At 40.6% G+C, this 15,079-nt stretch overlaps 1 protein-coding gene across 1 annotated transcript in view; it reads left to right on the top strand.

Annotated features, from left to right (window-relative positions):
- The window catches only part of poc1a (POC1 centriolar protein A), a 51,435-nt gene that overhangs the window by 30,632 nt on the left and 5,724 nt on the right, over positions 1-15,079 (top strand). Inside the window, exon 10 of the mRNA XM_033625586.2 lies at positions 3,094-3,360. Coding sequence (XP_033481477.1) covers positions 3,094-3,360 — 267 coding nt within the window. The remainder of the gene's footprint in view (positions 1-3,093; positions 3,361-15,079) is intronic.

Below are 15,079 nucleotides of genomic sequence, written 5' to 3'. Positions count from 1 at the left end.
GGACATTAGACCAGTGGAAATCTGTGCTTTGGTCTGATGAGTCCAAATTTGAGATCTTTGGTTCCAACCGCCGTGTCTTTGTGAGACGCAGAAAAGGTGAACGGATGGATTCCACATGCCTGGTTCCCACTGTGAAGCATGGAGGAGGAGGTGTGATGGTGTGGGGGTGTTTTGCTGGTGACACTGTTGGGGATTTATTCAAAATTGAAGGCACACTGAACCAGCATGGCTACCACAGCATCCTGCAGCGACATGCCATCCCATCCGGTTTGCGTTTAGTTGGACGATCATTTATTTTTCAACAGGACAATGACCCCAAACACACCTCCAGGCTGTGTAAGGGCTATTTGACCAAGAAGGAGAGTGATGGAGTGCTGCGGCAGATGACCTGGCCTCCACAGTCACCGGACCTGAACCCAATCAAGATGGTTTGGGGTGAGCTGGACCGCAGAGTGAAGGCAAAGGGGCCAACAAGTGCTAAACACCTCTGGGAACTCCTTCAAGACTGTTGGAAAACCATTTCAGGTGACTACCTCTTGAAGCTCATCGAGAGAATGCCAAGAGTGTGCAAAGCAGTAATCAGAGCAAAGGGTGGCTATTTTGAAGAAACTAGAATATAAAACATGTTTTCAGTTATTTCACCTTTTTTTGTTAAGTACATAACTCCACATGTGTTCATTCATAGTTTTGATGCCTTCAGTGAGAATCTACAATGTAAATAGTCATGAAAATAAAGAAAACGCATTGAATGAGAAGGTGTGTCCAAACTTTTGGCCTGTACTGTATATTTTTGCTTTGCTTCGTAGATGATTTTTTTCTCCAAATAATTTCATCAATGTGTGTTTTCATGTTTAATTTTATAGAACATTTTACGATCTTTATTTATTGTTGTTTTGATTTTTATGTTTAATTGATTGTCATACTTTTTAAAACTGACTTATTTTGTTACCAGAACGAAGTTGCACATTTCACTGGATGCATCAAACTGGAAGATTGTGATAGATTCAACCCTGAACATACTGTATATGCTCAGTCAAGTCAGTTTTATTATACAGTTCAATATTACAAATCGCACATTTTCCTCAAAGGCCTTTACAACTTGCACATGACATCCTTTACCCTCTAGACACTTTGGTTCAGGTAAGGACAAACAGAATAGCTCACTCAGCGTTTTTGTCCACTCATGTGGAAATTTGTCTTCAGCTTCACAGACAAACCTACGCTTAAAAACTTCACAGACAAAACTTCCTCTGCCATGGGTTAGAACACATGAGATAAAAACAATAAATAAGTAATAAGTGGGTCAAATGGTTGGGATGAAAGAGCTAAAATATTAACAGTTACTACATGTCTTAAATAGACATAATGAAAAACAGCAGCAGGCAGTAATATCTAATGAAATCCATTTGTTTAATAAGAAGAGAGAGGATGAAATTTTTTTAGTTGCTGTGAATTCCCTTCATTGCTTCCTGTTTACAGTGAAACAGAAAAACTTCAACATGAAAAGAAAGTAAGAGCAACAGAAGTGTGCACAGAATAGTTCAAAATTACCATATGGAAATCCGGATGACAAAATTATAGCTAGACATACTTTTTGTAAGATGTTATTAAACAGAAAGAGATTTGCACACAGTATATACAGTTATACGGAGCATGAGTTGGTGGTAAGTGCATTTTTAGTCCGATAAACATTTGAGTCACAAATGTTTGTGGTATCGACACTCAGCCCATAAAAAATATTCTGACAGAGATCTGAGCAAAATATGTTGCTCATACAAGAGAGTACTGCGAGTAGGAAGTGTGGATCTACTGCTAATGTTACAGCTCAGCCGAGTAGGACGCCATTAATGTTTACATCACGTACTGTCACGAGCACAAGTCTCTTGTCCATGAGTAGATGCACAAGTACCTCTACACAGTGATTTGGCTGGTAGGTGTAGTTCGATAGAAATAGAATAGTTCCTACATGAAACTGCTCACAATAAGGTCTGGAGATTATCTTGAGTAACCAGGTCATGATTTCAGGCAAGAGACATTGCTGTTGAGTTTTTCAAATATATGAGTTGAGTGGCATCTAGTTCTATTATATTGGAGAGAAGGCAGACATTAGCCCTTTTTAGATAGGAGTTGTGCAAATTTGCAGGAAAGCCCAATCAGTCTTCGTTCAGCATTGGCAGTATAAAAACAAAATCGGGGAGTGCAGCGAAATGCCGCCTGCCTACTTTTGTTTATACAGAATGCGCCTTTTTCGGGGCAATGGGGGGCGTGAGCAAGTAACAAAACATGTAGCTCAGCGTGTGACGTAAACAGTGACGTGGAGGGAAGCCACGGCTAGTCAGTCCTTAGGAGATTCTCTCATTAGTCGGCCCGTTCCTCACCATTCCTGTCATTATGGCCTCTTCGTTTGCAAGGACAAGGAGGGTACGCAATTTCTTGTCTCCTCAGTTGTTCATCTTTACAGTGTCCGTCAGGTTTGTGTTTCCCTCTTGCTACTAGCTGCTCGCTAATTCCTGCTATCAGCTGTTTCCTGTTTATCCACCGCCAGTGGGTCGCACGTGCGGCATCATCAACACAAGTCATCAACAGCCCCTCCCGTTGCAGAAGGCCGCCTCGGGCTGTTTGAACTAAAAGGGTTCCGCCAATATGTCTGCCCTACAAGGCGGAAAATTGGGTACCTCAGATCAACTCGCCAATCCGGCTCTGTGTGTCTAAACGCTCGCAGCTTGCCGTCAGAATGGCCCAACATTTGCGGAAAATCTGGCAGTGTAAAAGGTGGTATCTCCACGGGCGATATCTCCAACACTCTTCAACTCACACCGAAACAATCTAGATTAATAAATAGCTCTACAGGTAAGGGAGGAAATGTGGGGTGCACTGTCCCTTTAAGAGAGTTGTGGTTGAGGATTTAAACAAATTACAGCCTGTTTCATTATTTCAACCATTAACTTTTTTCATGGTACACTCAAGGAGCACGAAACAGATGGTGTAGCGCACATTTCAGTGTCTCTGCACAATACAGTATGTAATGTAAAGCACATCAAAGACCATCAGAGCTTGTAACAACTCGTCACCCTTCTTCCTCTCTGATTTTAGGCGTCTGAACCATCAGATCAGTTCAATGGACAGGACTCCCACACACAGAGTGGCAGCCACAGTGGCAGCCACAGCAGAGCGACTCATTCCCAAACCAACAGACACCTCAGCACGAGCACCACCTCCACCCACCAGACACAAACCCAGGGTTTATCGCAGCATTCACCCCACGTTCAAGCACAGTCCCAGGCCTCAGATGGAGGGGTCCCCCCTGGTCTCGCCAGCACCCTGGAACACATCATAGGTCAGCTGGATATTCTCACTCAGGTAAGCAGAAGATGTGTTAATCTCTCATGACAAACTGCATGAGTTGTGCTTTGGCTGTGCCACCTACTCACTCTCTTTTCAACCTGAGGGGCAGAGATGGTTTCAGCAACACAGACACAAATACATCACATATCTGTTCTGTTTGGCTCTGCTTAAGACTGGCACATTGGCTCTACACAGGTGTGTGTTTAAATCCTCACACATAGTTACGTTTCAGTATTTCATTGGCAACTCATCATCATTGTCAATCATCTACAGCAGATAGAAGACACTGATTCTGTCCACAGCAAGTTACCTGGGACAAAAGACACATCACTGTCAGGTTTTAGAAATGTAACTGACCCTTTCACCTCTTGCAAATCTCTGCACTTTTAATATGCATGAACTGACCCTCTAACATGCATACATACACTTTAGAAACAGCAACAATTTGAGGTACAGGCAGCACCATGCCCGTTCTCCTTAATTCCCTTGTTCTTTTTGTCACTAATATCGTAAATTGCACTCAAGTGTTCACATGAGTTTTTCTCTATAATGTTTTTTTTAATTATTATAATTATATGAGATAATGTATGTGTGGTTTTTATCTTGTGTGTCTCGCTCTGTGTTGTTTCATTGCCACTGCGGCAGAACCAGCTGCCCCTCAGGGACAAATTAAGGTCTTGAATCTTGAATCTGAATACACACCAGAGTGGCAGATAAGCGGTTACTGTAACACTAGATTGCACTGAGACAGACATTTGCACATTTATTCCTTCATTCATTACTTGGGACAAGTAGAAGAGACTGTAATGAGGCCCATAGGTTGCTTTGGTTATTGCCAGTCATTACTGTAATGATTATCATTGCACAATCATTTTTCTCTGCATCCAGCCTGTACAAGTGTGACATATTCGTGCCATGATCCTTGCAGAGATATTTGAGTTAAAGGGACAGTTCACCACAAAATCAAAACACATATTTTTCCTTTTACCTGTATTGGAATTTATTAATGTAGATTAATTCTGTGTGAGTTGCTGAGTGTTGGGGATATCATCCGTAGAGATGTCTGCCTTCTCTCTGATATAATGTAACTAGAAGGCACTGAGCTTGTGGTGCTCACAGTGCCAAAAATACATTTGAGAAACTCACCAACAATGTCTCTTTCCAGAAATCATGACCTGGTTACTCAAGATAATCCACAGACCTTGTTGTGAGCAGTTTCATGTAGGAACTATTTTCTTTCTACTGAACTACACCCGCCAACCCTATCACCATGCAGAAATAATTGTGCATCCACTGCTAGTTCACCAAACACCACTGAGCAAGCTAACGTTACAGCTGAGTCGAGGAGAACTCCATTAATGTTTTTACATCTTGCACTGGCAAGAGCTTCTCTTCCATGAGTAGGTGCACACTTCTTTCTTCGTGGTGATACGCTTGGCAGGTGTAGTTTGGTAGAAAGAAAATAGTTCCTATGAAACTGCTCACAGCAAGGTCTGTGGATTATCTTGAGTAAGCAGGTCATGATTTCTGGAAAGAGACATTGCTGTTGAGATTTTTAAATGCATTTTTGGGGGGCTTTGAGCACCACAAGCTGAGTGCCACCTAGTTCTGTTATATTGAAGAGAAGGCAGACATCTCTTTGCGGCCGATATTTCCAACACTTGGCAACTCACACCAAAACAATCTATATTGATAAATAGCACTACAGGAACGAGAAAAAATATGTTTTTGATTTAACTGTCCCTGTCTGTACCAGTTAACTTGGTGAAATCCTAAATGTACACAGTGAGGACAGAAAACTGTTTTGGAAAGCCAGACCACACCAGAGCCTGCAGGACTAAAAATAGATCCTTGAACAAAAAACAGAAAAGAACAGCAAGCACTTAATCCGAAGGTCTGCTTCTTATCAATTTATGTCTATTTTTATGTTGTTTGCGTTTGTTTAGCTTCACAGATGTGATCAGTGAGGCTCTGTGAGGTTGCTGTAAACCTGAGGGAAACTGCAGTTACAACTTACTGCTTTGAGTATGAAATATGAAATGGATTGACTGCACTTGTTGAATCTTCAACTTGTATAAATCAGTACTGTAAACATTAAGTGCACTGGACATCAATACATCTTTTTGTTGCCCTTGATATTTTTATTCAACTGACCCAATTTCCTGGCAAAGCCTGAGGCTGCAGCCCGTGGCAGCTTTGCACCAGACCACACCTCACTGCAAGGTGTTCCCAGCACCTTTCTAATTTATTTATACTTTGTTTTTTTCCTTTCACGGCCGGAATACATGGGACATGGATGCAGTGTGTCCGTTATAACAAAGTGAAGCTGCTACACTGACCATAGAAACCGCACTGCTCAGCGTTATTTTTACATGTCTGTTCAATTATTTTTCCTCTACTCGTAGCTCCATGGCCCTTCAGCAGGTAGTAACTACATAGAACTGTGTAAAACTGACTGTCTTTTTTAACAGTGACAAAAATGAATACCTCATTATAACAGGAAATGTGAAGCAGCAGAATAACCTTGTGTGTGTTTTTACATTTCACAGTAAAATAACTCAGTCAATGTAATGCATCCTGTAGTTAAAACTCTCCACTTGATTAATTCACTCCCAGTTAATATAGCCTATGCTTCCAAACTCTGCATAACCAGCTGCGTTATCGCTTATTAAACCTCAACACACACAGTAAAGCTGACAGCAACCACACACCGCAAAGACAGAGCCTGTGTAGCAGGTATAAAAGCTCTGCCTATGTGATGCGTTGTGTCTGTGCCCCATGTATTTCAGCTGTCAGTGATACTGTAAAGGAACACTCTCTGCAGATGATTAGAAGCCATAATTCCTGTGGATTGTAAAACGTGCAGCTGTGGATGTCAGATACTGAAAAGAATCCCCCATTAGTTTAAAAGGCAGTGCATTCCTCATATAATCAAATTAAACTTTTATTTCTTTTGGTGATCCTAATGCGTCTGCTGGCTGGGGAGTGTTTGATTAAAATCATTAATTTACATTATTTAACATCAGTCTATAATTGCTGCACATTTTCTCCTCAGTATTTAGTTTGGACTTGTTGAAAGGATCACCACATGAGTGATGTTGCACCAAAAACAGACTTCTGATCTCAAGGCAACATTTAAGACCCATTTCTTTTATTGAATACCACCAACTCTGGTATTGATTTGAGGATGTGTGCATTTTATGCTGATAAACTGTATTTGATCTCATAAATATAAGACACAGTGGGCCGTTTCTCACAAGCTCACGTTATAAATATAACTGTTTTCTCCTCGTAAGCAACAATACCTCTGGATAATGGTTCGAGTGCTACAATAAATAGTGAAGGATTTGGACATAAGTGCATCTATAAAAGCAGAAAGAGAGAGTTTTTTGCCTCGTTATAGCAAAGAGTATATTCACAGAAACAGCTGAATGAAGGAAATGTTTGAGTAAGGTGAGGAGGAGACGTGGAAGAGGAGGAACAGGAGGAGAGATGGGAGTTGAATGAGGAGTAGAGAGAGCACAGGGAGGCTTGGTGTGTGTGCACGTGCGTGTGTGTGTGCAGGGTTTTAGCTGCAGGTTGTGAATGTGCCCTGAGGGAAAATGCATCATTCATATATGAGCGCTGGCAGCACTCTGCCTCTCACTGATAGTAAGTGTAAATGCTTAATGGCAGAAACACTTCTTCTTCGTGTGTGTTTCAGGCTTTTCTTGTCTTCTTTCTTTCTTGCTCCTTTTTCTTTCAAGCTGCAGTCCAGCATGTGGGAGCATTTAATATTGGCCCAGTGCAGCCAGGCAGCTAGCTCACCCCTCCCGAGGGGGGGAGTGCCAACCTCTTCCTTTCAAGCCCGCTGTACCCCAACTCTGATACCAGATGGATCGTCTGCCTCTGGTTTTATCCTTCTGCTCTTTTCTGGATTCAATCTTCTTGTTTAGATTAGGACAATAGACTGAGGTGACTGGTAGGAAATCATGTACAGTGTTTTTTTTTTTAAATATTGTATATAAATGCAAATTTCTGACCACCTCTCTGACCATATTAGGCTGTTATTGAAAAACTGTGCCCTTGTGGCTTTGCAGTGACTTCAAGTAGTGTCAATCCAGTACAGAACGTTGTCATTATTCTTTATATGGCTTTTAACTTGTGTTTTATAGGCTTTTTTTTACTGAGCTGTTGCACCAAAGAGAGAAAAACTAATAAAAGAATAAAATAAAAGAATCTAAGAAAAATTTAATGGTGCCATGTGGAGACCTCTAGTTCTCTAGTAGCGCTATGGAGCTGTTTTTTGTTTGTTGTTTTCTAAATATTTAAAAATTGTCTTTGCAAAATAGACCTCCAGGATATACGCAGCGAGTTGTGGTAAGTAACATCAAATATAAATGTAGTATTTTTTGTTCAGAAGAAAACTCTACAGGGCACCTTTAATTTTCCTACCAAGGTGTTGACTGGAATGTGAAACTGAGGAACCTCAGATTGGCGAGAGGATCCACACAGTGAATTATACATGTGAACCTGCGTAGAAGCTTGCATAAAATTTGATATAAATGGAGCAAACAGCACAGCTGGTACAAGCTTCGACTCGCTTTTCCACCCATACAGATGTTAGCACTGACAGATCAGTGATATGCACATCACCCGCTGTTTTATACACAGTTTGTTGATGAGAGTTTTAAAAGTGGTTTCTACAGAACATGGTGTATTTTACGCAACCTCTAGTTAAATGTGATCAGCATTATGTTGTAAAAACAGCATGCAACTACTCATTCAGACCACTGGAACTTCAAGTAATTATGAAATGTATGAAATGTAACAAGCAGGAAACAGGTTTGTGAAGCACAGAAATGGCTCCACTCAAACTAAAAATCAGTTTTAAGAGTTTTTTCATCGCTGGAAAGGTGGTGCTTTTACATAAAACTGGGCTTTTTATGCAGCAGAAAGACACAGATACTTTTGAAACTGGTGTTATATTACTAGAGAAAAAGGTCTGAGGCATTTGCTTTTGCTCAAGCGGTAGAAAACTTACAATTACCAGAATGCACTGTGCTGCATCAGCCCAACAAACGCTTGGATGTTCTGACACCAAATACAATATGGTGGCCGTTAAGTTAAAGCTAAACAGCGGGAGGTGGGGGCTCTGTCTCTTGCATACATATGAAAATGCAGAAGCACAAGGAGCCAGCAAAGATCCAGACTCCACCACATTTCATCCACACAGCCTGCCCACTAGAGCCCTGTACAGGACTGTTTTCCTAATCCTGCTCCTGCCTGCTTCTGCTGGGTATCTCACCATTACCACCTGCTCTCGGGTGTGTTATCTTTTTCCACCCACTACCTCAGGGTGCATGTCAGCTCCCGCCTGTGACTGCAGATATTCTGATTAAACATGTCTGCACACGAGACTGATTATCAATAGATTGAGTCTTCTCCCTTCCCACAGAGAAACATGGTATTTATTGTGGTATTGAAAAGATATGCATACCTGTCGGTGATAGGTAGCAAAATTACGTTCTGGTGCATGATTACATTCGTACTAACAGTTATTCTGGTGTCTCTGAAATTCAGATTTGTTCTTATTTGTAATATTCCAGAGAAATTCCTCAAAATGTCTGACTTTTCCCTGCTTTTATCTTCTTTTCCACTTCACTTGTTGACGTCTCCACCTTCATCTCAGTCTCTGGGACCCGCACGTTTTGGGGTTTTTTGACAGATAGAATCACTCGTCGCCATGAGATCTGTGTTGGGTCTTGTAGTGCCTGCGGGATCCCGATTCGAATGCAGTTCTTTACGACCCACATTGCTATGATACACAGCTTGGTGAAAATCGGTGAAGTATCCCTTAATATACTGTAGATTAAAATGTTTGACAGTGTGCTTCATTTAGTTTGCAAAGCACAGTGTAACCCATGAGGCTGTCAGTTCCCTAAAATACAGACTATGCAAACAAGTCATGTCATATGCAGCCCATTTACAAAGCCCAACAAGGTGTGAGTAGAAATAAATAAGCCAACACTCTTGTTCTAATTTCTGTTCAATTTTGGCTAACATGGAGATTTAAACCACTGCCCCTCATCCTCTGGAGATCAGGCTGACAAAGCAACATTTATTTCTGCACGATATTCCTGCTCCTTTTTAAGTCTTTTCCTCTGCATTATTTTTCACTATTACAGCTCTTTGTAACTCTAATAGTCGAGCAGACTGAGAGAGAAGATGATGAATCATTCAACGTTAGACTGAAGCTTCCAAAGCCACAGTTTGCTGTGTTAGCTGCTTTTTACTTGTCTGCCCCCCCATTCTCAACCCCCCCATACCCCTTTCTTTTCTCTCTCCCTCTGTTTGATAATTCATCACTTTTACATGTCCTCTCACACTAAGCCTGCAGTACTCACACTTATCCCTTCTTTCACACTCTCCCTCTTCATTATGAAGAATCTTGAATGAAGAATTGCGCACACGCTCTCTCTCTCTCAATTTCGTTTAGCAATTCGAGTGCATGGCGCCCTCTCTTCCTCAATAGACCATTAGACAGTAGGTGAGAAAATCGCAAGGGGAATAAAACTGAAACAGAAAGTCTTTTACAAACATTTGTTGCTGTAAAACAACATGTTTTGTGCTCTGTAATTCCCCCAAAACTACCAGAGTATCCAGCTACAATTCAGCTTTTGTCTGCCTAATGTATGTGTGCATCAGAGTAGATTTAAGTAGAAGTGGACCACTACACTGAATTCAGATTCCTGTTAAAGCAGCTACAAGTGAAGCAGTAAGGAACATTAGCGGAAAGTGGAAGAAACAAGTTCCTGTTACTCAGAAAAGATTGAAACAGTTTGTGTGATGAAAATGTACATCACAGACTTTTAGGAACCACTAAACCACTTGTTAAGCAAACACTGTTTGAAGTATTGCAAAGCTTTCACTACAGTGTTTGATATTCTGAGGAATTGAAAGCAGTTGCTAATTTGTTTGTTTATAATTGTGCTCTGGGGGAGTGAAACACTGCAATAAAATTGCACCCAGGACAGTTAATTTACTTTCACTCTGAGCTGTAAAGACAGACGGGAATAAAGAATGTATTCCTAAGATAAGTCACCATAATTCTGAGAAATATGGTGACTAAAAATACCAAAGGGGCGCCTTCATCATACATACTGTCTACTCATCATTATAACATCTGATAGTCTCTTATCAGTAGAGGGAAACGCTTTTTGTCGGTCCGTATATGTAACAATACAAACATGTCAGTATGACTAAACTACAGAGTAACTACTGAAAAAGTTTTAATAAATTACAACCAGTCAGACTCATGTCCACCTACTACAGCACATTGTGCTGAGGCAGATTCAGACACTAACTGTCTTATGTCAGCCTCATGTAAAGTGGCACGATGTTGAGAAAAAAGCTTTGCTCAAAACTGCAACTTTTGTCTCAGAATTTTTGCCATTTTGTCTTTTAAAGCAGTGGTTCCCAACTGGTGGGTCGTGGGTCCATTCTGAATGGACCACAAGTGACTTGCACACATGTCAAGTTTCTAAAAAAACACACTTCATTTTGATGTGCAGTGAATTTCCAGCACAGAGCTTTTATTTTAAAGTGGCGTTTCCTGTTGTCGGGTGAGTGACTAATGGACAGCTACTTGACAGAGACAGCAAACTAGCTCGACGACAGGGCCAAACCCAAGTACGATGCTGAATGTATCACACTGTGTGGACCTCGAACTAATGACTAAGGAGAAATCTGGACCCCCTGGCTGGACCAGTTGGGAACCACTGTTTTAAAACATATAAAATCCTACATCCAATCCTTACATTTGTTGTAAGGATGTTTTTTGACTTTTATCAATGATGGAGCTGTACCTGAGTGATAAAGAACATGAGAAAAGGTCTGCACACTGTAGCTCCCTTAAGTGCAATTTATCGGCACATCCAGAAGTTACGTTTCAAGATGAATGCTCTTCTTCAGACTTAATGACTGGATGTTTGAAGAAGAGCATTCAGCTCAAAATGTCTCAATTGATTACACGTAAGGGAGCTATTGCTGTATTTTTTTGTCCAGCACCTGCCTTGAACTGTTTTCGGATGTGCTGGACTACCATGTTTTTCATGCCGTACCTGAGTGACCGATCTTCTAGGGTGTCATCTTAGCAGCATATAAAACATAAGCAGCTCCTTATAAAATATTAAACATGAAATTGAAGTTCTAAACAATAAAAACAAAAACAAAAATTCATTGTTTTATTATTTTTTTTAAATATTAAAACTAACAATTTAAGCCTTTGTCTTTTGTACAAAGTAGGAATTATGATCAGGCTGAAATGGGCTCGTGAAGGAATTTTGTAATAGGGCTTGAATACATTAATCATGTTCGTAAAGCCTGTGTGTTTTCCATTACAGAGTCGGGTCTCATATCCGGGGCTATAAATGTAATCGGCAGTCGGCACAGTGATTTCTCATGTCTTGTGTCATGTCGTGTCTCGTTTGGATCAGTTGGAAATTGCTGCCTAAATGCTGCGGGGATAACGTCAGCATGAAGCATTTGTGTTGCTCCTTGTCTTCATCTAGTAGCACCGATGGACACACTGGGGTGAAGCTGGCGTAGATGTGTTGACATGTTTGAAGTGTTCCCACTGATGTAACCCTCTGTCGTGTAGCAGATGCAGCACACCATTGTTTTTTATCCACCACTCCTTCACCATCTTCCTCATAATTCAAAGCAAAACCAAAGTGGCTCCAAACAACAGAACTGTAGGTTATCTGAGAATCTTCTGTTTCTGGTCTGGTAATGACCATCTTGCAACGAGCTAGCTTAGCATAGCATGCCTGTTATGTCATGTGGGCTGTCGTGTTAAGAACATTAAACTGAACACAATTTAAGCTGTACATTGTATTGTCCAAATGTAATGGGATACCTCAATGTATCGTTCAGTTTGTAACACATACTGAACCAAAAGCCTTGTATGGAATGGTTCAGTACAAATCTGTGTATTGTTACACCCCTAGTTATTATGAAATTGATTGTTAAAAGTAAACAGTTCTTTACATTTTAACAACACTGTGGTTAACTTGTGATTATTTTTGCACAAAAAAACCTCTTGGTTATGGTTAGGAAAACATTGAAATACCTGCTTTTGGTGGCAATGTCTCATTTGTTGTTTGTTGGTCTCGAGCAGTAGTCTGCCTCCCAATGACAAAGCCAGCTTTTATACTAAGTCACTTAAAAACGTTAATATGATACATATGAAATGTACAAATGTAACGTATTTGTGGTTTGCCACAAACTTTTCCTTCTGGCGACTGGGCTGCATTTTTAAAAAGAGGGTTATTATAAATTTTGTAAAAAAAAAAAAAAAAAAAACTCAACCTGCACGTTCTTCTTTGGGCTTAATGCTGTCACAGCATGCTAACAGGCTATGGTTAGCATACTGACACTATAGACTGATGCTTGTAACTTATTACTGTTTGACTTTCTATTGGCTTTCTGCCAGTACAGTGTATCTGAAACTGGGTTATGGATGCAAACACCTCCGCAGCGTGTGCTCTCCACACCTTCAGTTTCTTGATGTTGGTTCACTGAGTTATTCACACCACCTGTCTATCAGTTTGTGTGTATGTGTGTGTGTGTGTGTGTGTGTGTGTTTGTTTTTTAATTAGTTTTTCACCAATTGTGCAATGATTACTCTTCCTTTTTATTCCTATAACTCACTTCAGTAGCGGCTTGTTTTATTAACTCACATCACTTAGCTACATTTATAGAGAAGAAGTGACTCTGCCACCTTTCACCAGCACCAGTTTGCCTTTCTTTGACTTTCAGACTATTGTAATGTGGGTCATACCAAAGCTATGAGACTTTGTAACAGAGGCCAGTAATGCTCAGGGCGATGGAGAGTATAATGTGTTCTGGAGAGAAAAGAAAAACAGCTCGCTCTATTTTTAGGAGCATAAAGATTTGGTTTCTACTCCAGATGAAAACTATATGCCCGTATAATGTTGCCGCTGCCTGGGGACACGTGCAAAGTCACAAACACACACACAGACATACACACATACACACCAATAGCTGGCTGGGCTGAGGATAGCCATATCAGGTTGGTAAGATAAACAGGGTGGTATTGATCTAGAAAACAGAGACAGGCGGAGAGAGAGGCAGAGAAAGAGGAAATACAAGCCCTTTCTCTCCCATGATGCATGAAATAGCAGGAGATGTTATCTAGTTTGATGACCCAAAAGAAGACACCACTCGCCCACACATTGTTAAACTCATTGGTGTGTGCTGAGTATGAGATTATCTAAGGGGTTTAACTAACTTTGTCGATTAGTGCACATTTGCTTGTTCATGTCATGTCTGGTTGTGTATGTGTGCGCGCGTTTGTTTGTGTGGCACTGTGAGGTCAACGCAGGACCTCGATAGTCAATTACCAAATGCAGCTGGATCGCTGGAACATGCTGCACATGGTGTGTTGGGTTTTAAAATTACTACGTTTACATGTGCACTAACAATTGAGGCGAATATTGTGATGAAAATAGAAGTTTTTCAGTGTTTAAATGGTTTGTGGTAAACCAGAACATCCAGGTTCTGTTACAGAAATAAGAAATCTCACTCAAAATCATGTTGACATTTCTAATAGCCTGAATAACTAAAAATACAGGCTTGGAAGGGAGCCTGACTCAACAGTATGTTGTGTGGCTCGCTTCATATGCGAGGATAGTAGTGTTTTGAAAAATGAGCCACTATTGAGTCAGTATTTTGGTATTTTAGCAGCCTTTAACAAATACCATTTCCGATAAGTCCTAGACCTTTGCAGGTCAAAGGTGCAATGTGTAATACCTGGCTACATGCTCCAAAGAAATGGGGGGCAGCATTTCATGGATCTACCACTGAGTCATCAGTTAAATAAAAACAAAGCCAATGACTAACAGCAGGGCAAGAATACACAAAATTCGACTTAACTGCTCAAACTCTAAGCCAATCAAAATAACACTCCTATCTTACAATCTTCATGTATGCCGTCAGCCTTTAGTTGCCTTTCTCATTTCATGCAAGACCATAGCAGCAAGAAAACAAACACATTAAAACCATTTGGAATGTTTTTCACTATGATTTGTGTTGTCATTAGCTGCACTAAAGATACATTATGCTAAGCCAATGTCAGATGTTACTTACCAGACTAGAACAAACTTGAGTTCAGTGTCCAACCGCCGATATTTCCTCGCCAAGAGCTCTCTCCATTGATGAAAAGCCACACCAATGCTTCCCCTTGTTTTTCTACTTTTTAAGATATATCACTTATTTTCTTTGCTGCTGTACATTGTGTTTGCTGTGTCACTAAATGTGGGCTCTAGCTCAACTTCTTCGTCCTCTCATGATGGAATGAGGGTAGACTGAATGCTGCAGTGACCTCTCAAGGTACAAGTGATATTACAAGACAGGAAAGGCCGGGGCTAGCTGGCTAGCATGCTCATTTCAGTAGATATCTCGGACACATACATGGACATCTTTGACATTAGTTTAAACTGTTACTTCTTCACATTCTGTTAATAGTGTAAGTTAAAAAGTTCCTTTATTTTAACGTAGAATTTTGGCATATTGTGCACATTGTACCTTTAATCGTCACCGCTTGCCAAAAGAAGTGAGTTGCATCTACTGTTAGCTCACACTAGCTAATGTTACACATCAGCCAAGGAGCACACCATTAATGTTTACATCTCGCACTGTCACAAGCACGAGTCTCTCTTCCTTGAGTAAC

Source organism: Epinephelus lanceolatus, chromosome 1 (genome assembly GCF_041903045.1).
Source record: "Epinephelus lanceolatus isolate andai-2023 chromosome 1, ASM4190304v1, whole genome shotgun sequence".
NCBI classification, from domain to species: Eukaryota; Metazoa; Chordata; class Actinopteri; order Perciformes; family Serranidae; genus Epinephelus; species Epinephelus lanceolatus.
This window is presented reverse-complemented; position numbering and strand designations above follow the sequence as displayed.